We start from the raw sequence: 24,031 nt of genomic DNA, 5'->3' as shown, positions 1-24,031 counted from the left end.
ACCGTACTGTCCTGGTCTTGCATTTCACCTGCTTAGCAAACAAGCGGCTGATGGAAAAAGGAATGTGTGTGTGAGGAGAGATGGATGATTGGCGGACGGATGGAGATGGAGATGGAGGAGAGGAGGCTCAGCTGGACTCTCTTAAGGCAACAGATCTCCCATCTCTGCAGGTTACAGGGCAGGGATGGAGAGCATGGACGATCACACACACACACACACACACACACACACACACACACACACACAAAGTAACAGTCACGCTTTAAATGCTGAATATCAACTCAAGGACTTTTAAATGCCTCAGGGAGGGGCATGCATCTTCGGTTTGGGAGCTGCTCTGACATCAATAAATAGCAAGATCATTCCCAGACGCATGCGCTCTAATGCAAATAAATACTAACAGCATTAAAAAAAGACACACAGTGGTGACGTTTGACAATGACGCACAGGAAATAAAACAGAAAATGGTGATTTTTATATAAAAATGACTATGACTGTAATAAATGTGTAAATGAGACTTAAATGTTTGTACAAGATGAAACAATGTGGTTTTTCCCCCTTTTCTCTCACTCTTCATCACACCAGACCTCCTCTTCCTCTTCCTGTCCTGCTTCCACCAGCTGTCTGTAAGTCCATCGCTAAGCTTTCTAAGCTCTCAAACTAGCCAGTCACCAAACTGTGCCGCACCAGTCAGTCAGTAAAGCTTTCAGTAAGGTGGAAATCGGTCGCCAGGTAACAACTGTGGCGGCGTCCAATCAGAGAGCATTCGGTAATGTAAACAAGGAAGTCCACTGCAGCATCTTATCATTATCTGCTCACACATAAATCAATAACATAAACGTCGCTCATCTAGTCCCTCCAAGTGTTGTGTTCTCATTCTTGTTCCTGATTATCAGCTGTCCTCAGTGGGTGTAAACATTTAGAGACAACTAATCTCTGACAAACAGCTAGTTTGTGTGGTTAAACCTGCTATAATTTAGTGGCACAGAAACTGTGAACAGTAAACCTTTTGCTAAGCTTGGACTTACAAACAGCTGGTGCAGCTGGCTCCTGTTCCTCCACCTCCCTCTGTCCGTCCTTCCTATAGGAGAGTGAAGGGCTCTCTGATTGTAGTAGGTGTGTGTGTGTGTGTGTGTGTGTGTGTGTGTGTGTGTGTGTGTAAACATGTACTAGAAAAGGCAAGACATCCTGTAAACAGCTTCACTGCATAACCTGTGGAATGTATTGTGATGTGTGTGTGTGTGTGTGTGTGTGTGTGTGTGTGTGTTCTTGCACTATAACATTACAGGCAGTGGAGTCAGGAGTGGTCTGTCCCTTCGTGTTGTGTTGCAGGCAGGGAGTGTGTGTGTGTGTGTGTGTGTGTGTGTGTATGTGTGTGTGTGTTTTTTATTATCTTTTTGTAATGTGTGTATGCATGTGTGCGTGTGTGTGTTTAACTGGGCCGGTTCAGGATACTCGACATGGATGGAGCGATAGGGGGAGGTGGGACTGCGTTAACGGGGGAGGCGGGGCCGGAGCTCTCGTTGCCCTGGGGAACGGGCCCCCTCCCGCTGTACTGGCCGATGAAGGAGCCGTCCTCGTTGAACTGGATGTCCACGCTGTCTCCGTACTCAGCCAGGGAGTCGTCACTGCCCAGCTTGCTGTCCCCGCACAGAGACGGCTGGCTGTCCGAGCGCTTCTCATCTCCATCGCTGGAAGACAAGATCAGTAATTACAGTGAGATGTCATGTGAAAGCTGTCTCAGGGCCTGCAGGGACAAATACATGCTGATAACAGATAAAGACCAGGTTAAAAACCACACTGACACGAGGACCTGCCTGTAGCCTGCCGCAACAGCTCCCACGTTAAAGTATCACAGCACTAATTACATCAGTACAACAACAGTCATGTGACACTCAGCACTGCACCTTTAACAGAAATATTGCTTTCATAAACAAATGGTGACGTGAAGCTGTCATCAGCAAAACAATTCAACGCTTCCTGATGTTTTTTCACATTAAAACTAGACCTATAAAGTAACGGCTGCAAGACAGAAAGTGCAGCAGAACTGAATTTCTCAAAAAAAGAAACTGGAAAACAGGAATAACAGCTAGCTGCTCTCTGGCACCGATGTAGGCTTCTATCTCTTTTGTCTAAATTTAATGACACAGTTTTGGGCACAAGAAGCAACACATGCAGGTTAGAGGTCACTTCCTCACCTCTCCAGGGATCTGCAGGGACAGCATTAGGGACAGAGAGAGAAAGACAATAGAGATATAATAAGTGTTAGCGTTAGAGCTACAAGGGCACATGAAGCAAGCAGCTAAATCATTAGCACAAAACAGAGGACGAAGAGGAAATCAGAGGTGTCACTTCAAAATAAAGTTATTAAAATTAGAAGCAGTTTAGGACTTTATGAAATAGCAAACTTTTGGACAAAACAAATTGTTTCTATATATATATATATATAAATGAATGAATAATCTATACATCATACATAATAAACTGCTCTGTTCCTATTAGACAGAATCAGTGCTGTATTGTTGTAAAAGCAGTAACCTCAAAGCAGCACAGAAACAGAGTGGGATAAAGAAGAACACATGAAGGGTGAGTGTGTTAGTGAGAATGTTAATCAGACTCCATCAGAGTGGAGGTGCACACAGACTTCTCCTGAGAGGAAACCAGACTAACAAAGCATCATCATAAATAAAACGTCCGGAGCAGTTTGAATTCACTTAAGCACTAATGTTCACTGGCCACTTAAAGTTTGGCTTTACTAAAATGCTGGAAAGAATAATAGTGGGGTACTTAACTTGAATATTTCCATTATCTGCTGCTATACACGTGTATCTGACTGGAAGTCATTTTGAATATTTTATGTTTTTTGTCTGCTACAGCGTAAACCACATGTCCTGTGATTTTCTTTGAGAAAACAATCAGAAACCAAAAGGGAGACATTTGCATTTTTTGCAGGAATACCCTTCATTCTCCGTCTCCTTGCTTCCATACTGCCAGTTAAGTCTTGCATAAACTAGTGATATCAGTCAGACAGCAGCCCGCTACACAACGACAACCAACATTAGCCACATTAGCTAAAGTCTCCTTCGTATCTAACTTACAAACATGAACACACATCTTGTCCTGCAGCTCAGCCTGTTGAACGAGCCGCTCGGTCTGATTAGATGCTGGTGTGGTTGATCATGACATGTAGCCTCAAGTGCAGGTTTGGTCACTTTATCTATTGGTCCCCTGCCGGGGCTCAGCCTGCCAGCTGCTGCCTTCAAATTTCAGACATTTTTCTTCGTTTAGATAATAAAATATTATCAACAATACATTCAGCTATGTAGTGACTAAATGTGATTTTGATTGGACTTTAAAGGCCGCATGTGTGACTTATTTTAGAAGTTGAAATGCTTGTCAGAGCCCTAAAGCAGTCAATAAATCAAGTAGTTTGACAACAAAAAAAGAGCTTTTCATTTGATCAACTGAAAAGCTGAGAGACGCCGTCAGTCAGCGGTTGTGTGCAGACCAAAGGAGAGACCCTGTGCTTTTAAGAGTGACATATCGTGCTGGATGACTGATTCTCCTCCAATGAAAAAAGAACTTTAGTACCATGGTGCTAAAGAATACAACTCTTAGATCTAGTTTCATAAGATCTGGCAATCTCTTCTGCTTTATTTCAAAAATTAGACAAACCTCCATTAATGTGTACCGTTGGAAAGACCCACCTGTACTCTCCAAAAGTCTCATCTTTCATTGGCCGAGCTTCAGAGTCCACCTCCTTGTCTTCTTTGTCCTTCACTGTGGGAAGAATCCTCAACATCAGACACTCAGACTGAAGCCTGTTTTATATGTGAAGCGTGTAGTTTGTCTTACCTGCGTATTTCCCCCCCTTGCTGCGCTTGATGAGGCAGAGGATGAGCAGTATCAGCACCAGCAGCACGATGGCGCTGATGAGTCCTATCAGCCAACCTTGGGTGGCGAACCCACCGGGCATCTCCGACGGCACTGAGACACAGACAGAGGTGATGAATCGATGAATCCTTCGTCTGCTCACTGTAAACTTCCTGCAATATTTTCACACTAAAAGTGTCCCAGCTTTCCTTTTATTGGCAAGAATGTGTGTATTGATGGTAGCTTCACACACTGGATACTGGAGGTATTGACATCCTGGAGTCTCCAGGTGTTTGTGCTTAAAGTATCTTAACCCTGTAAAGCCTGAACCATGAAATAATTGCCAGAAATTAATTTGGATATATACATACACTACTCACAAAAAGTTAGGGATATTCAGCTTTCAGGTGAAATTTCAGGATGAATCTAAAATACATTCTAACCTTTCCAGGTGAACTTAATGTGACCTTCTCTAAACCTTTGAATGCACATGTCCAACTGTTCAGTGTTTCAGTACTTTTTGCACAAGTTGCTGTTCTCTAACAAGAAGCTTAACAGCAACATTCACAACAGGTTTGATCCATGAATCCACCAATACATTTCCTGCTTCAGTTAGAATTGGTATTTAAACAGTCCTCCTCATCCTGCTGTTCACATTCTGACATCATGAGACCAAGACGACACCTAACAATTGATCAGCAGCACCTCAACACTGGAGGCTTCAAACAGGAAGTCCTCAGACGGAGGTGTTCACTGAGCTTAGAGGGTCACAGAGTGTCATCAGGAGGTTGGAACAGTGATACAGAGACTGGAAGAGTCACAGAAAGGAGAGGAGTGGACGTCCTTTGGCCACGTCCCAATTTATTGAGACACTGAAAATGTTTTGTTGTGGTATACCCACCACTGTTGTTAGATTTTCTTTCAATAAATTGTTTAAAATGAAGAAATTCCCATTGCAAGCTACTACTTAAATGCCCTACTTTCATGATATAATATCACTGTAGCATTCACTTTTTACATTTTCTATAAATTTCACCTGAAAGTCGAATATCCCTAACTTTTTGTGAGTAGTGTATATTGGATGTCTCAATTTAAGGCCCTCTGGTGGCACATGAATTCCTGATCCTTGGTGGATCAGATCAGGAAAAAAAAAATCACACTGATGACGTAGAGGTAATAACCTCCACACAGTTTGTCTCATCGGCTGGAACTGCTGACCTTGTTGGTGAGCAGCCAAAACTCCAATAATCCTGTTGGTCTGAGAACATGACATACACCAGTCCCTTTCACCTCATGCAGTACAACGCTTCACCCCCCCCCCCTTCAGCTCTGACTGAACTGGTGACGTGGTCATTTATTACATTACCCTGAATCTGCCATGTGAGCTGTTGTAGCAGCCTACCTGGTCCTAAGGTCCACGCCTCCTCCTCCCACTGGGTGGTGTTTCCAAGCTTGACCATGAGGTGGTACTCAGTTCCTGGTTGGAGGCCTGTCAGCGAATAGAAACCCTGCGAGGAATTCACCACCTCTGACACCTTCCAGTCAGCCCCGGCTGCAGTGCACACACACACGCACACACACACACACACACGCGCGCACACACACACACGCACACACACACACACGCGCGCACACACACACACACACACACACAAATAGATTAGTAAAAGTTATAAACTTATAAAATGGAAATGCCTCAGTCAGTAAAAGTGTTTCCTCCACCACCACCTTTCACTTACAGATCTTCTTGAGGTAGTGGATGTGGAAGCCGTGGTTCCTGTTTCGCTCTCCGGGCACCCAACTCAAGTTGAATGAGATGTTACTTGAAACTATGGTGATGTTGGACGGAGGAACTGAAAGGAGGTAAAGACGGGGAGAGGTTTTAGCGACGGGAAGTGAAGCAGGAGCGAGGAACTGGTGAAATTAAAGTGTAGACTGTGATTTCACCTCCTTCGAGCAGGGTGGCGCCTCTCTGTGTGATGGGAGGCCCGTCTCCAGCGGCGGTGCGCGCTATCACTTTGAAGATGTAATGGCTGCTGGGGTCCAGGGGGTCCAACTCAATGTGAGTCACGCTGGGATCGCTCATGATCTCCATCTGCAGCGGGCTGTCTCTGCTCTCCACCTCTGCAGATGAAACACAAACCAGGAAGCTGCCAGTTGTGGTGGAAGGTCACAGCGCTGAGCTACCTGCACTTCACTCGCTCTGCACTTACTACTTAAACAGCCACTTTCAACTCTTGATTTTACATGAAAATAAATCTAATTTTCTTACCCTGTTGATACTGCACCATGTATCCCAGCAGGATGCCATTGGTTTCAGCTGGGGGGGTCCAGTAGAGAATGAGTGATTTCTCTGACGGGCTCTCAAACCTCAGCGATGCAGGAGGACCAGGAGCTACACAGGCAGACACCAGTTAGCATACGTGATGATCCAAAGGAGTTCACCTCCTACTGCATCACCTGAACTCACCTCCCTCCGGGGTGCTGAAGTGGTGCTGTGAGGAGTGAGGGCCCTCCCCTTTGCTGTTGAAGGCGGTGACAGACAGCTCGTACCGAGAGTACAGCTGCATCCCCGTCACCTCCTCCGAGGTCTTCATGCCGTGGACCACCACCACCCTGTCTCTCTCCCTCCCCCGCTCCGATCTCTCGTCCTTCTCGTCCCCGCGGTGCAGCTTTCCGAGAGACCTCCGGCCCCGCTCCCCCTTGGGACCCAGCCTCCTGATGTAGATCTGACGTGGAGGCAGAGCAGAATGCGTTAATGTGCAGACTTTGACCTGTTGATGAAAACTCTGCAGATGAATGAATGAATGAAGTGCAGTGCAACTAAAGACTCTTTTCATAATACAGTGATTTGCTGAACATAAACAGCATAAACAAAGCATCTTATTTCTTCTTTTGTCCGATCTATGTGATGATGAACATGTAAAGCAACAGATTTGAGAAGGTGGAGTTATTACATGTTTGTCATTTCTCTTGATCAATGAGTGAAATGATTGATCAATCATCAGAGTTGTTTCTCATTACTTTCTGTCCATCGACTAATCAGTCGATGGGCCGATCGTAGCAGCTCTGTGACAAAGCACACCCTAACCATCCACTGTGGCTGATCAGAAAGCTCTCAGACACAGCACGCCTGTGCACAGTCCTCTGGCCTGCAATTCAAGTTGGAAGTTGTTTGTGGAAAATGTTTTGCACAAGACTGAAGTGTGCAAAGTGTGAGAAATGTGTAAGTGTTTGCAACTTGTCTGTTTGAATCAGTGAAAAGCCGTCAAATGTTATAATTTTTATAATGTTATAGAGTTTTATACCTGATAAATGTGACTGTAAATGCACAGAATGTTCGACACATTAAATAAAAAGGCAGTGGAAGGAGAATTGAGGCCTCATGGTGGTGCTGTCTGCACCTCACAGGGGCTGATCCCTCCATCTCATTCTTTTTTCAACATCCCACAAGAGGGACTCAAAAAAAGCCTCTGTAGTGGTTAAAGAGTCTTTGAAAGTGTTTCTGTGTCGTGAGCCAGCAGCTGCCTTCACTTCCTCAGGACTCTGGAGAACAGAGGGACCGGTACCTTGTAGCCCAGCAGCAGACCTCGGACGTTCTGGGCTTCGTTCCACTTGACTCTGACCGTGCTGTTCATCACAGTTGTGTCAACTCCAGTGGGAGCTTCCTCAGGCTCTGAGAGGGGGGGGGGAGAGAGAGAGAGAGGGAGAGTTTATTAGGACTGACGTCTGTTGGTTGGTTGATGTACTCTTCTCAGATAAGACTTTCATGGGTTGGTCGATTATTGGTGAGGGAGGGAGAAAGCCTTATTTTTAATTCTTGTTAAGTTTTAGCTGATTATTGAGCTGTGATACTGTGATTCACCAGTAACACACTGAGGGGAGTGATTGATATATGAGGGAGTGAGACGGAAAAGAGACCATCTGCTGGATAAGCGTCCACTCATGTGTCCGAGGGCAGAAGAAGAAAACATGTGTTGACAGTGAAGTGAGTGAGACGGAGGAGATGGTAACTGGTCAGAAAGCAGGACTGTCCGTGTGCAGATGGCTTCTGAGGCTGCGTCCGGCCCAGGGAACAGCCCCATAACAGCCCCCGCCTGACTGACTGTAATGTTACGTGCGGCCGTCTGTCCATCACTCACTGAGGCTCTTGACCTTTGACCTTAAGACGTTTTCCCTCTGAGAGCGACGAGCACTCTGCATCGTGACAAGCTGCACGCCTGTTTTTCCACCGTAAACAAGATCATGACAAAACGGGGCATTCATGTTGACGAGCTGCCCGACGGGTTGTGGCTACTTTCATTCCAGACATTTTGATGTGACATTTTTGCAGAACAGGCCTCGCTGTGAAGCCGTTTTACAGCAAGAGGGTTTAAATCATTTCATACAAAGGCTCCCCAATATAAGAAGGGACTTCTGGCCCTTTGATGACGGCTGGTTTCGCTCAAGTATGTATCTTAAACAATTTGAAGAGGCTGAGCAACTAACCTTTGAACAATTAGCCTGTAAATCTGGTTTATTACTGACACATTTTTTAAGTTTCTTCAAATCAGTCAGAAGACATTTATCTCAGTTTTTTGGAAGCATCTGATGATTTTCTTGTTTCAGCTTTTTCATACTTTTTCTCTCACTGGACATGAGGAAATGAACCTACGTAAAAAACATAAAGGAAAAGCTTCATTTTAGAATTGATGGTGACTCCTGGGAAAGAATATGTGTAGAAGTAAGAAGTTCTGGTTTACTATTAGATCTAAAAGATGTTTAAATCAATAAACTGACTTAAGTGAGAGTTTTTTTAGGGGATGAAAAAATGAATACATAAAGGGTAAAACAACGTGTATTTAACTTCAGGACATGCTGTTATTGACCGTCCCTGTGCAGTAAAAAAGGTTTTCTGGCTCTGCCACTGGAATGAATGAACCAAAGGGCTTGGGTGACCTACCTTCCTCTCCGGAGTATCCGATCTCAGGCTCCGGAGCCGGTCCTTCTCCAAGTGAGTTGACAGCCTGGACCTTGATCTCAAACGGTGTGTAGGTTCCCGTGTTGTTCACCATGAACGGTGGAGACGGTACTTCGGCGTGGTTCCAGCGTACGTCCGTCCCCCCAGCCTCCCGCCATGACACCTTGTACTGGAAGCCCTGGCCGTTATGAGAGTGCTTGTCCATCTCCTGCAAAGATACACAGGAATACAAAGCAGATCTGGATTAGATCTGGCACGCATGCACCAGCAGGCTTCCATACTTTCAGACTGAAGTACTCACATCCCACGTAATGACCAGAGTCTTTGGGTCTGTGGACTCACTGCGCACGCCGCTGGGGTTTCTGTCAGGAACTGGAAGAAGGAGACACTCAGCAAAGATAGAACAACAACATTTCTCTATTCTTATATTTCTATTTATTGTCTTGTTGGAATGTTGTATGGGAGAGGTCAGACAGAATTTCATTGTTCTTTGCTGTATGATGACAATAAATCTGATTCTGTCCCTTCAATGTGAAATTAAAGCCAGCAGCTGGTTAGCTTAGCTTAGCATAAAGACTGGACACGGGCCTGGCTCTGTCTGAGGGTAGCAAAACCAGCGCCTGTGCAGTTGTCAACTTGTTTTTTTTAACCTGTTTAAGCAGTTTAAAGTCAAAGTGGAAAAACTAGTTGCAGTTTAAAAGGGGGTTTCGCGCTGGACTGTTTCTTGGCTGAGTGCTAAGCTAAGCTAACCTGCTAAACTGGCAGTGGCTTCATACTCCACCTACAGAAAGTCTGATCCCTCTCATGTAACTCTGGACAATAAAGCAAATACCTTTAGTTCCTATATTGGAACTGAACCTGCAGCAGTTACAACCATGCACCAGTCATCCACAGTCTTCACACTCGTTTTACACTCTGCACGTGTCTGTCATTTTGTCACTAGACTTTGTATACGCTGTGACTTTTGTTGGTCTTTTCTGTACACACATCTATTGCATGGCTGTTCGTGCTGGGAGAGCAATCCCTTCTCTGTAAAAGGGTTTTCTGGGGGAGTTTTTCGAGGTCCAAACGGAGGGTGTGAGACAAGCTCACAGAGACAAACTGTCATTTTGGGCTACATAAATGAAACTGATTCAGTGTCAGGGTCTCTCACCAGCTGACAGCGTGCTGTGGTGGTCTGAGGGCTCGCTGGGGTCGCTGGGGCCGAGCTCGTTGACGGCGATGACCCGGAAGCGGTAGGTGCAGTAGGGGTGGAGGGTCAGCTGCAGGTGGTTGAAGTCCCCGGGCACCTTCTTCCACAGCTCCCACTTCCACTTCACCTCCTCTGTGTGCTGCTCCTCCCGGGCCTCCACGATGAACTCTGAGAGAAGACGAATGTCAGGACCAGCAGAAGACATAGGGAGTGTGTGTGTGTGTGTGTGTGTGTGTGTGCACAGTACCTATGATGGGGCTGTTGTGTGAGTGTCCTGGGATCCAGCTGAGAGTGACACTGTGGTCCTCAATATCAGACAAAGACAGATCTTTGGGGGGGTCCGGCCGTGCTGAGGGTCCAACAGAAAGCTGTTAAAACTAAAACTGTTAAAACACACACACACACACACACACACACACACACACACACACACACACACACACACACACACACACACACACACACAGTAACGTACCCACTACAGTGATGGAGCCACTGGCCTTCACGTGGTCCAGGTCAGTGATGACCTCACAGGAATAAGCAGCATTGTCACCTGATTGGACGTTGGTCACTTTCAAGGTGCCGTTGTCAAAGACCGTGTACCTGCACACACAAACACACAAGCACACACACATCATGTGTGTTTTCATATTACATCAGAACCATTCACCAGGCTCACAACGGCGGTGCTGTGAATGTGTTTTTGCAAGAAGACAAAATATTCATCTTATGTTCTGTTTCCACTTGACATGACTTTAGTTTTGCTCTGTGTGTGTGTGTGTGTGTGTGTGTGTGTCTTTACTTGTCGTCTGGTGACGATTCCTGCAGTTTGTGTCCATCTTTCCTCCAGATGATCTGGTAATTGAGCAGCTGAGGGTCTTTGTAGAAGCTACAGTCCAGCAGAGCGCTGCTTCCTCGGAGCACACGCACGTCCTGCGGCCTTGTCAGCATCACAGTCCGATCTGGCAGGAGCAGGAAAGCACAGGCCGGGTCACTGAGGGCGGCTTTATGTACGACACCCCCAGCTTATACAGCGTCCTTTCAGGTACCTGCTCATCAGGTGCACATCTGGCACGTACCGGAAGAATAAAAAGGAATCTTTTATTTTTACACACTGCACTTATCTCAAAATCATATTTCGAATTGCAGAAATGCGAGCAGAAGAGGTGTGAAGAGTCGCTCCTAAAGTGTCTCTTCATCCAGATTATGATAAAACTGTTTCTGAGCCACACACAAACACACAGGTTGGGGATTTTTTGTCCAGGTTTTTATCCGCCTGTGAGATTTCTGCCTCCACTCTAACACAGTGGAAGTGAGGAGACTTTCAGTTGTTTGACAGTTTGTTTTTGTGTCAGTAGCAACAAAAGAGGAATAGATAAGGCAGCCTCTGAGGGAAGTGTGGTGCAGATAGAAAAGCACTGCAGGCTTCGCATTGTGTGAAGAAGCAGCTGAGTGAGTTTGAACAGTTAGAAAAGGGTCTAGCTGTGTGTTCCCACCTGCAAGTAAAGGTTGCAAGTAATCTGCTCCTGGTACTCAAACTCAAAGGATTAACTCCTATCAGCTGGATGTTTACGTGGTGAGAAACTGAGGCTGAACACTCCTCTGGTTACACACACAAGCACAGAAACACGTACAAATCCCAAATACCCAAAACATGAATAACCTCTGTCATGTCTGTACATTTTGTTACACCTTCATCTGCCTGATTGGTCTAATTTGTCACCTTTCTGCACGACGTCAACAACAAAAAAATCAAAATGAGATGGATTATCTGCTCTTAATCTGTTTAGCAGCCATCTGCAGGTTTTCGGTGTGTGAGACTCACTGAAGACCTCCAGGTGAGCCGTGATGGAGATGTTGACGTGTTTGACGGAGCAGGTGTAGGCTCCACTGTCGGCGTGGCTGGCGTCGGACAGCTCGATCGTCCCGTTGGTCGACAGGGAGATGCGGGGGTCCGACAGCAGCGGGGTCGCGTCCTCGCCCTCCCTGAAGAGAACACACAAACACGTATTGATCGTTGTGCACATTAATCAGAGGTGCTGCTGCTGCTGCTGCTGCTCTGGCCCTCCGGAGTCTTTCGAGGTTTATTCCTACATTAGACACCCCCAGAAAAGGGCATCACAGCAACAGCAGTAAATCCCAGCGACTCCATCAATGGGAGCGGTTTCCTGCTTCATCAGTGAATGGATGACAGAGGAGGATCAATAAATGAAGGGCAAGAGAGAGAAGAGAGAGAAGCAGGACGTTGCACAGCTTGTAAAACCACCTCTAAGCACACTTTGTGCTCACTATCAAAAACACAATCAAACATTATTCACTCATTAAACTGTTTTATATGTTATATTTATACATTGTGGTCTAAAAGCTGTGAATCTGTCCGACATAATGACTTTCCTGTCATTTCAATGATTTAGTTTTTGCCTAAAACAGGCAAATTTAAAGATATTTAGTCTAAGAACCATCAGTCATATATAAATCACTAAAAGAAATCCCAGAGATATCACAGAGGACGTTTGTAGCTTCGGCCCTCGTGCATACAGCAGTGATGAGTCCTCTCGTGTTGGACACTCCACAGTGAAATGATCTTTAAGGGACTTCACATCTTAAGAATTACCTGGAAATCAACTGGGCTGAGTGAGGTCGGCCTGCTGCTCAGCCCCCTCATGATACTGGGTGGGGGTGGGGGTGGGGGTGGGCTTTGTTAATGTGACCACCAGAGGGCGCCGCTCCATTCAAAGTAAATCCCTCAGGTTTCATTACAGGAACAGATGAACTCTTCCGTTTGGATCCTCTGATAATAATGTAACAGGACGACTGATTCCAAACTGACAGATCTTATATATTCCAACCTAAATGATAAGGCTGTTTTATTCTATTTATTCAGGACACACACCATCCTGCAGCCCCAAATGTGGATTCATCCGCTGCTGAAGATAGTCCCAAAGAAATGCACTGTTTCCCTCCCTGTTTGAGTAACGTTTGCTAAAAGCAGAGAGTAGAGTAGAGTAGAAGCTCACCATGTGACGTGAGGCCGCGGGGAGCCGAAGGTTTCACAGTACATCCTGATGTCTCCGCCCTCAGTGACCCTGTACACCACTCCGTCAGAGGACAGGATCTGAGGCGGGAGCTCTGGGGGGGGGGCACAGAGGGCAGAAATGAGCATCGTTACTGATCCGTCACATGTCAGAAGAGCAAACGGGCAGAAGAGGGGGAGTGAGCGGCGTGCACCCACCGATGACGTAGAGGTAGGTGTTGTGGATGATGGAGCCGTGCTTGTTGGAGGCCTCGCACTGGTACACAGCGGTGTCAGTGTACACAACGTCCCTCAGGATCAACACACCACCCGAGGTGCTCCGGCGAGGGTCATCGTCCACCTCTGCGTGGGGGAGGAAGAGGAGGAGGAGGAGGAGGAGGTGAAGAGCGTTTGTCAAACAGAAACTCTTTCCAGGCCAAAAGCAAACACAGTGTTTGACCGAGAGGCTGCCGTCCAACAGAGGAAGCAGCAGCTGTTACAGACCCTGACCTGCCCCCCCCCCTTCTCTCTTTCCCTTTCTTTCTTTCATTGTTCGTCATCTTCATCTCTACATTCGTTCACTTCTTCATCTCTTTGTCCGCATTCTTCCTTCCTTCCAATCCTTTACTTAATTTACTCCCTCACTTTAACCACTTTCTTTCTTTCTTTCTCTCTCTCTCTGTTTTTCTGCCACCCCTCCCTCCTCTCTCTCTCTCTCTCTCTTAAGAGGCTCTCTGTTGGTGGACAGAGTGGAGCCAGGAAACGATCGCTGCTCTTCCCTGAAATCTCTCTTCGTGACATTAATGACTTCTAAATTCTAACTGAACCAACAGAAAAGTTCACTGTGCTCAGAGAGACGAAGCTCATCAGGTGCTTCAGTATAATCAATAAAAGGATGCCGGACCTTTGGGCGGTCGACACACTCATCGATAAAAGATAAGAGCGGCTGTACCTGCGACTGGCTGACCGTTGATGCTCCATGTGATGATGGGAGTGGGGATGCCTTCAGCCTGACAGTCCAGTCGCACAGTTTCCCCGGGAGCGTACAGCAGGTTCTGGGGCTCCTTCACCCAGTGCGGAGCAGCTGCAACCAAAAGACAACACCAAGCAGGTGTAACTCACTGCTGCAAGCCCACTGTCCTGCACACACACACACACACACACACACACACACACACACACACTGCATCCTACATACACCTGACAAGATCAACAAATAGGAAACGAATCCTCGACAAGAGATCTTTGACTCACACAGAGCTCATTAGAGATAAAGATAAGCGTAGCAGCTCACTGATTATGAGAAACTTTGAAATGTGTTGAGTTTAACACCGAGTGCTGTTCATGGAGGTCATCGGTGTTATTTTATCAGCTGACATCGTACAAGCACACGCACAAAATCATTGTTTGCACGTTTGCTCCTGTTTAGCAGGACGACAGGAGGCAGAAAACATGACACAGCTCTCATGTTTATCCATCAAATGGAACTGCTTTTGAAAACATATTGATTCTGACCCTGAAGAATAACCCTGATGATGTCACTGGGGTCATCTCAGACTGGGAGGGTCTGACTAAAAATGGTGCTGAGCTGCATTGTGGGAAGTGACGGTTTCAGTGTCTCAGTTCTTGACCGATGATAACTTGGGTCTCTAAATTCAAAGCACCCCTTTAAAGTTGATGCTTGTGAAAATGACGACCACGTTTCACGTAACACTTGTTGCCTCCAGACTGGTCCAGTGTGAGTAAAAGGATCTCTGAGAGAGCAGCATCCTCTTCTGAACATCTCTAAACCAACATGGTTTAGCCGCGTGCTGAGCAGCCTACCTTCCACGGTGACGGTGAAGGAGTGTGTGGCGAAGCCGTGGCTGTTTACGGCTTTACACTCGTACTCGCCGTCGTCGTCCTGGGTGATGCTGTCGAAGTGAAACCAGCGGTTATGGCTCTCCAGCTGGCCACTTGTCTCATCCAGGCTGCCGTCCTTCTTTTTCCATTCCACCTTTGGAGTGGGCCTGCAGACATGGAGACACGAATGAGGAGAGGAGCGACTGAAAGGCCGTGGGGGAGATGGAGCGATCGAGAGAGATATGGAGGAAATTAGAGTTGAATGAACACAGATGATTGTATTAATGATGTAATATCCCACTTTGCTGTTACGGCAAAATGATAATGACACTCCATTTATTGCCATGGAGACGGAACAGGAGGAGGATTATTAGAGTGAACACAAAATAGCAACAGGGGAGAGATTAAATTATTTCATACAAAGAACTGTGTGAGCAGCGTGTGTGTGTGTGTGTGTGTGTGTGTGTGTGTCACAGATAAACATGAGATAAGATATGAAACTTCAAATGAAATATTAAACTGCTTTCGCCAACATAAACATTCAAACCAGAGGTCAGACGAGCACACAAAGACACGAGTAGCAGAACGAGTTAGTGCCAAGGCGACAGAGTGCAGATGGGGGGGGGGGGGGGGGGGGGGTTAGTGTGTCTGGCAGCACACACACACACAGTGGGATCCTTACAGGCCTCTGGGGATACACTCGAGGGTGGCGCTGTGCCCACTGAGGGCCAGCACGGAGGTGTGGGAGCCGGTGGGACGGAGCAGGTGGGGCTTCCTACCATGAACAACATCATTATCTGAGAGAGAGAGAGAGAGAGAGAGGGAGAGGGAGGGAATCAATACACACTCAACTGTAATGCACTCATTGTAGTGTATTAGTGTGTGAGACCTCTCCTCCTTGTTGCTGAATTGTGCAGAACAGCATGTTTTCACAGGGCCGTGCATCTCTGATGTAAGTGATTCTGGATGAAACTGAAGGAGGACGTGGACTGGAGGATCTGCAGACTGTGTTACCACATAGCTGTTCTTCATAGTTCATTCAGAGGAACATGTTTCCCACAGGACAGCAGTGATGAACCGTGTGCAGGCATGTAGCGTGCCCCAGCCTCTGCTGCTGGAGGGGGGGGACACTTTGACACAGGGGCTTATAGTTTTTGGTTTCGCAAAGGTCACAAAAGACACAAGACCCTCCAAACTCCATGAATACCAAGTGTGATGTACAACAGCCCCATGTGCCCCCATGCAGGGGAGAGACTGACAGACCTGCAGTGCTTCAGTACGGCTGATGTGCTATCAGTGGACAATCTCTGTTCAGCGAAACGCCCCAAGTAAACAGGAAAATAACAAAACTCTTAGATGTCTTGGTGCTGTGAATGTCATCGTTGTATAATGTTGTTTTAATCACTATTATTCAGTTTATTAGGTGCACTCAGCTAAAACTAATGCAGTCTGATACAACAGCGCTGCAATGCATGCTCCCTTCATGAAGGGCAAACTGTTCAGCTCTTGTTGAAACAAGCCTGTAACCTTCATGAGGGGGTGGGCTATGTTAGTTTTAGTTTGGTGCATCTTGAAAACGTTGGGTCACAAACGGGAAGTATTCAAATTAGTGGACATTAAAAAGGAGGGGAGGTTCTAATAAAAGAATAGAGGTGCAGCCTCACATGGCTGGAGTACATGTAAGTAAGTAACGGGTCCAGATCTCAACCCAGCAGCGAGAATTATCCTCCAATGAGGGGATTTGGAAGAATGGCTTCATCCCTCCAACAGCTCCACACACTGGGCGAATCTCTGATTAGGAGCACTGAAGCTGTTCTGTAGGCCTGCCGTGGATTTACTTTGTTTCTTCCTTTCATTTGCCATCAGTGTGTGTGTGTGTGTGTGTGTGTGTGTGTGTGTGTGTGTGTGCACTCACTGGGCGTGACAGTGAGCCTGACGGCGGCCTCTGGGAGAATAGTCCTGGCTGCCGTGTACTGGGCGTTGCAGATGTAGTCGTCTCTGCTGTCGGTCTTTAGAAGATTGGAAAAGTACAAGTTCCCGTCCAGGCCGACCATCACTCTGTCGCTCTGCTTGATGTGCACCATTTCTGAGGGGGACAAGCCACAGAGCCGGGGGGGTGTTAGGGCACCATGTGGGCAGGAGGGAAAAGAGGGAAGGTGATATATTCTGTCCCTAAAAACCTTTTCAACGTGGACCAGTGAATCAAAAGCTTTAGTTATAATTCATTTAAGTGGCTCCAAGTTGGAGAGCAGCGCCGTATCGACATTCCTGTGGGAGTTCAACAAAACTGACAATTTAAAAGGAGCTATTTCATCAGAGAGGCAGAGAGAGAGAGAGAGAGAGAGAGGGAAGGGACAATGAGGAAAGGAAAAAGTAAGAAATATAAAGAGTCCAGAAGCACCAGCTGACAGTGCTGCATTCATTAGTTTGAGTGGAATCAGTCTGCAATGCAGAGCGGCGATGCAAATCCCTCCGACGGGGCTCTCAGCTGGAAATGATGGATGCAAACAGAATCCCACAAAGCTTTCAGAGACTTACAGAGACAGACAAGCAGGGAGACAGGCAGGCTGATAGAGAAACACAGCGTCTGTCTGTCTGTCTGTCCGTCTGTCCGTCTGTCCATCTGTCTGTCTGTCTGTCTGTCCGTCTGTCTGTCTGTCCGTCTGTCCGTCTGTCTGTCTGTCTGTCTGTCTGTCTGTCCGTCTGTCCGTCTGTCCGTCTGTCCGTCTGTCCGTCTGTCTGTCTGTCCGTCTGTCCGTCTGTCCGTCTGTCTGTCCGTCCGTCTGTCTGTCTGTCTGTCTGTCTGTCACACAGAGTGGCAGCAGCTAACAAACTGGGCAGAAAACATGAGGCCAAAGTGAAGAGCAGACTCACTCCTGTCCATCCAGTGGATGTAGGGAGGGGTTGAGCTCTCCGGAGGGTTGCAGACCAGGATGGTGCTCTCTCCCTCGGAGACGCTCTTATGCATTTTTTGTTGTTTCAGAAGAACTGGTTGAGCTGAAACACGAAGAGACAGATTATTAGTTAAGAACTTAATCAGCAGCAGCAGCAGCAGCATCGTTGACACTGAACTGAATCTCACTATAAACACTTCTGTTGATTCAGTAAAGAGAGAAAGACACCAAGACCGGGGCGGCCCTCTGCTCTTTGAGCACAACAGTTTAAACTGTTTGCTTTCTGCGACATTTGCAGTGTTTTCTGTAACAGTTTTGTTCAGGAAGCAGGATGTGATGCAGCGAGATGCTGCAGTGAGCCTGCAGTGAGTCACAGCTGCTCTCTTGCTCCGCAGAGGTTGTTACCATTGAGTTTACTCTCCAGTTTTGTTTTTCCTATTTTCTCTCTCACACAGATATTGGTTTCACACAGTATAACTGTACACACTATAGTACACACTCACAGTTGCTGCTACGCTATTGATCACAGGAAATACTAGACATAGTATCTGCAGAAGGGAGCATTTCTTAGCATTTTTACAAACAATGCTAGGGTTATTCATCATCATTGGGAGAATGAAATGAGAGATGCATTAGGAAACTCAACATATTCTACATCGTTATATGAAGGTTACTGTGCCCTAAACCTACAGAACTGGTTTGTTGATGCACAGAACAACATTATCATTCATTTGGAGTGATGTTTCTGGCTACCTGATGAAGGTGAGTCCAAGATTCACTCTATCTTTCAGCTCTGTTTTGGTCTCCACCAGCTCATGGGGGAAATATCTGGCTCTTTAGCTGCTTCACTATGTTCACAAGTTGTGCTGTTTGGTGAGACCGAACCAGAATAGTAAAGCTGTGGGCCATAGGATCAAAACAACGAGCTGAAAGACACTAAAAGCTTCATCGCGGTGAGGGGCACTGCAGTCAGCCATAATTCACTGTGAGCAACCTCTTTTTTTCATGTTTTTCCAATGTCAATATCAAGATATTGATCGGTGCAGCTTTAAAGTACCCAAGTGGGAAGCCAGTGAGGGATCACACCCTTGCCGCTGCACTTAATAACCGCTTTTTAAGCACACAAACAATGTTTCCTCAGGATGGATCATGCTATCTTTAATAATAGTGCTAAAACATAACAGGTAATGCTTCTGCTGTGTCACTTGTTGTGTAATAAATGTTCTAACATGGTTTAGTTTCTTGTTCAAGACCTGATACTTTATGATGAAGGATGTTTTTGTGTGTTTTTCATCTGTCTTTGACTGATGCTGAATCTTAGCATCGTTTAGGACACTAAATATCTGCATAGATGAAATGTTTTGATAAGTAAACAGTCTCCGGTCTGCAGTTTATTACAGCTCTGCCATCAGGAAGCAGTAAAGTGTCAGCTTGCCCGGCTCGGCCTCGCGCCTGGCAACCCTCGTGCACCCTCCCGGCCCAGTGACATCACGGCTCTGTCTCCAGGAAAGGGTTGCCACGGTAACAAGAGATGAGAGAGCAGAACAGGTGGCCCCAGTCAACCTCACTGAGTCACTGAAGTGTGTGTGTGTGTGTGTGTGTGTGGGAAGAGGGAGGTTTGTTTCTTACTGTACATCCAACATAACATTCAATTCACGTGAATGAATCAGCATGTGTAAAGGTCACACATCAAGTCTGTGAGTGTTTGGTGTGTGACTTGTTTTGTATATATATGTGTGTGTGTGTGTGTGTGTGTGTGTGTGTGTGTGTGTGAGACTCACATTCCACTATGACCCGTATGGTTTGTGTCACGGCGGTCCCCAGGGTGTTGGAGGCGTAACAGCGATAGTAGCCTTCGTACAGTTCGAGGGGCTCCTCCTGTTCGGCTCGCAGCGTCCCGTGTTCTCTACGCTCCGACCGGAACACCTCGCCGTCCTTCAGCCAGCGGAAACTACAGAGGGAAAAAGGAGGCTTTTCGTCGTTACATCGTCAGCAGCAAGTGCGATGGCCAAAACAACCCAAAGAAAATCAGCACCAAACAAAAATGTATTCTAAGACTTCTTAAGACATTTGTCACTGAAAAAGAAGCACTTAAAGGATTCTGTTTTTTATTTCTTCTATTTTCTTTATGCTAAAAGACCCCATGAAAGAGGAAAAACCAATAACATGATGGTCTCAGTACTTCCTGACTTCCTGTGTGGCCCTCAGCTCAAAGCCCATCAGTTCCCACTGAAGATGTGAATCTTTAAAAACACCTCACAGAAATACAGCTTTATTATAGGAACTGTAGTTTTCTATTGATCGTACTGACGAGTATTGTTTATGTACCAGTCTTTATTGACCATTATTGACCTTTGAGTCACTGTTGCACCGGCTGACCTGTTCCAGCATCACCATGAACACACACACTGTTATTCTGACTCAGTCCCACACACACCGTCCTGCTGCTCCAAAACACTCACTGGAGTCTTTTTTAGAAATTAAACTACGTATTTGTGAAATGTTTCTAAACATTTACATCCTCAGAAAACACTGGGCTTGGCGCTGAGAGCCACAGACAGGACAGACAGGAAGTATTCTGTGCTGGTTTTGGTCTTTTCCTGGGATTTAATCTGGCATCAACATCTTATCCCCTGAAATACTTCAAGTGAATTTGAATTGGAGAAGTAAAAAAGCAGGGAGTGAGGTAAGAGAGGGCAGGGGGGAGTGGGAGGGAAGGGAGAGACAAAGAGAGATGGAAAGAGAGAGGGATGATTTTGTTATTGCTGTAATTTTATTAGAGAAACATTTATTGCCATGGCAGCGGAGAAGGCCAGAAGGGAGGAAGTGGACAAACAGCCAGACACATTTCTTACTTGTCCATTATATTTGCCCACACACACACACACACACACACACACACACACACTGGATAAGGTCTGTACGTACGTGGGCGTCGGGTTACCAGTGGCCTCACAGGGCAGATAGATGTCCTCTCGAGAAAAGGCTGTGTATGATGTCGGCATCTCTGTCAGCACCGGAGGCTGTGACACTGAACACACACACACACACACACACACACACACACAGTAATGAAATACTCTGTGTACTGTACAACTGAACGCACAGCAATTATCACAAGGAGTACAAGCAAGTAAATACAGGAGTACAAATATTGTCCTCTACGAGGAGGCCAGACTGACACGGATTAGTGTGATCTCATCAACACTATTGTTCATTTGCACCATTTATTCATTACTTTTAGCAGCTTTAACAGTTTAACGTTCACTTTCAGCAACTAGTTTGATTATTCATCCATGATGTTTAGCTAACGATCTCCTCCATTTAGCGTTGCCAGCTACATCGACCTCCTGTTCATCAGCTTAGACAAACATTTCTGACTGTCAGCTAACCCTTACACTCGCCCGGCTGATCATTTTTAATGTTTATCCATTAGTGTTGAGACGTTCTGCGTGCTAGCTGAATAGTTTTCAGGCGCTCTCAGGCGTTCTGGACGTCCCAATGTACATATTTGAAAATCAAGTCATAATTTCTACTTTGTCAAATTAGTTGGGTTTGATCCAAACAGGATGTTTGTGTGTATCAATGTTGGACTGTGTTGCTGAGTGAAGGGAGACTTGAGCTCGATGTGTCACTCATAGGTTTCATCTCTTGAAACTTATCAGAAATGCTAAATAATTCATATCAGATGTTTGATATCTGGATCATATCTTCTTGGTTGCTGTCACATCAGCATGTAATGGCTGTAAGCACATCCTGCTCTGAGAGCCTTTCAGAGGGGCCTGACAACAGGAAGTGTCGAGGACCACAGCGAGTCTGCAGAGCTGTGACTCTGTTAAAGGAATAGTTCAACACCGTGGGACATACACTTAAATCTTTTTCTTGCCAAGACTTCAGCTAGAAGATTAAAACACCACTCTGCCTGCCTGCTGTAACATTGTGCTATACATATTTATCAAAATGTCAACCTATTCCTCATACTGAATATCTGAGAGATGGAGGACTATATGTAGATATTTGGGTGAAATAAATCACGCTCATGAAATTCTAAAGGGACAAGTTTTAAAAAATGCATTAGGGCCCAAGCTACAATCAGACAGTCTGCAGAGATCTCATTATTTCTCTCTGACAGCATGGTCCACCTGCCCGAGCGGACGAGTGGAGGCAGAGAAATGTTTCGCTGCGACTTTCTCTTGGAAACTTGGAGAGTCGGCTTCTGAAACTTTGAGACACGATAAACTATTTTCTAGCTGCAGTGCAGCAACAATAAGACAAATGTGAGTGATGGCCTCCGTTGTTTATATCAGCGTTTGAAGGGAATATTTAAATTTTCGCTATTATTTTATTGACTCCCCATGAGAGAGTGTATAACTGACTGCTGTGTTCACAGGTTTCACACTCTTCACTGTTAATCTGCCCATCGACAGTAAAGACTGATCAGATGGGGAACCCTCAGACTACATGTTGTCTAGTAGAGGTCAGTTTGGGGGTCCATGACACCAGACAGATGAGATGAGAGGTTTGTGGGACTTCTTCACTGTCACAACAAGGAAAGTCACTTACTGTTTTGCACTTTATCTGTTTTTTCCGTGCGAATGCGAAGGAAAGAGAGCAGAAAGGAAACACTTAGACAAGGACAGGAGATTAAAATTCTGGAGACACACACACACACACACACACACACACACACACAGGTGAACTGAAGATGTTGATGGCAAATTTTAAAAGCTTTTTTTCAGAATAACAGTCTAATGACTCTGTCTGAAGGATTTGTCTTCCTCCTCTGACACACACAGGATGGCGTCCCAGATCAGGTTACACTTCTCCGCTCTGTATCTCCTTCTCTACTCTTCCCTGCCTCCATCTTCCTCCATCTTTCTCTTGTCTCTTCACCTTCACCGTCCTCCTACATCCACCTCTTTCTCTCCCTCACCACCAGCCTCTCACTTACACCCTCTTCTTCTCATCCACTCTCATCTGTTCCTGTCTCTGCCACACCCAGGGGGGAAGGTCAGTGGCTGAAGGTCGAGCTGAAGCCTCCTCCTCCTCCTCTCATCCCCTCTCCCTCTCCCTCTCCTCTGGGACCATCACGGCTGAGCCTGCTGACCTTTGAACTTCACCCCTGCGGGCAGAGGTCACCCTAAACCTGATTGTGTGGATAAGTGTATTTGTGTTTGCGCTTATGTGAATGTGTTTAAATGTTAAGGTTCCCTTTGTTAATCCCTACTGCAACATTTAGTCTTTGTGATCTTTCAAGATCCACCACAGGACACATTACAGACAAATGAAGGACATGGAAGAAGGAAAAGAAACATATTTAACACCAAAACTTGACTCCTGGTTCCTTTTCCTTTCAGCATGTGACGCTCGGCACAGGATTTGGGCCACATGTGAGAAACCTATTTGAATTTTGACTTTAAACTATGTGGTGCGTTCAAGTGGCGCCGCGTTTGTAAGAGTCCATATGAATCATCCTTTGGCGTCCATGCTGCTGCGAGCTCACGGAGTCAGAAATCAGATTAACGTTTCACATGTGGCCTTCCTCTGCTTTGGCATCGTGTCTTTGCTGCTCGTAAAAGCAGAGAGCTTAGCACGATGCTGAAGTGAAGAGAAAACAGAGGCCATGACATGAAGCTGCATGCTTGTTATCATCATGTGGGGTTACTCAGTGTGTCTGTGCTCATTAACAGTGAGGATGCTGCTCACAGAGAAAGTTTGACATGGAAACACTGAGCGTGCAGACACACTTCACAGCTCTTCACTCTCAGCGAGAGGTGCAGGAGTACTCACAGTCTTTGGGGATGTGGATGGCTCCCTGAGCAAATGGAGGCGTAGAGGAGAGGAAGGACAGGGGGAGGAGGAGGAGGACCAGGGGGAGGGCAGGGGAGCACGGCTCCCTATAACCCGGCCACCGACGCTGTGACACACACATCTCTCAATGTCCCATGAAAAGTGGCGCAAGACACCCACACACTCATCAACACATAAAAAAACACACACACACACACCCTCCCACCTTATGCACCAGACACACACACTCCCAGAGCCTCTGGAGAGTGGAGACGAGTAAACAGCACTGCTTTAACTTGTGTGTGTGTGCTTGTGAGTGTGTGTGTTGTGTTCACAGTCCAAAGTGAGGCTGTGAATCAGGCCTCCCCCTGTCAGGTCCACAGTCCCCGCTCTGGCTGCCGATGATGGGGGGGAGAGGAGAGGAGAGGGGAGGAGAGGAGAGGATTGACCCGGAGAACAAAGGAGGG

The 24,031-nt window shown here is 46.3% G+C and overlaps 1 protein-coding gene across 2 annotated transcripts; it reads right to left on the bottom strand.

Annotated features, from left to right (window-relative positions):
• Positions 1–467: 467 nt before the first annotated feature.
• Positions 468–23,776, bottom strand: LOC139210148 (neural cell adhesion molecule L1.1-like). 2 transcript variants are annotated; one of them, XM_070840131.1, is made up of 27 exons: positions 23,565–23,776; positions 20,703–20,805; positions 19,556–19,725; positions 17,755–17,877; positions 16,796–16,966; positions 15,563–15,677; positions 14,863–15,047; positions 13,991–14,122; positions 13,258–13,401; positions 13,043–13,154; positions 11,851–12,011; positions 10,828–10,987; positions 10,501–10,628; positions 10,273–10,374; positions 9,987–10,193; positions 9,135–9,205; positions 8,816–9,041; positions 7,443–7,549; positions 6,344–6,602; positions 6,146–6,268; positions 5,821–5,997; positions 5,613–5,726; positions 5,276–5,425; positions 3,856–3,987; positions 3,708–3,780; positions 2,199–2,210; positions 468–1,691 (listed from the first exon to the last, which is right to left on the bottom strand). In XM_070840131.1, exons 1-27 carry the CDS (start codon positions 23,704–23,706, stop codon positions 1,433–1,435), a joined length of 3,858 nt encoding a protein of 1,285 aa, XP_070696232.1. In that variant the 5' UTR covers positions 23,707–23,776; the 3' UTR covers positions 468–1,432. The 2 variants fall into 2 exon arrangements, with proteins under 2 accessions (XP_070696232.1, XP_070696233.1); XM_070840132.1 differs by lacking the exon at positions 2,199–2,210.
• Between the last annotated feature and the right edge of the window lie 255 nt (positions 23,777–24,031).

Source organism: Pempheris klunzingeri, chromosome 11 (genome assembly GCF_042242105.1).
Source record: "Pempheris klunzingeri isolate RE-2024b chromosome 11, fPemKlu1.hap1, whole genome shotgun sequence".
NCBI classification, from domain to species: domain Eukaryota; kingdom Metazoa; phylum Chordata; class Actinopteri; order Acropomatiformes; family Pempheridae; genus Pempheris; species Pempheris klunzingeri.
The sequence above is the reverse complement of the archived record's forward strand: the minus strand, read 5'-3'. Positions and strand labels throughout refer to the sequence as shown.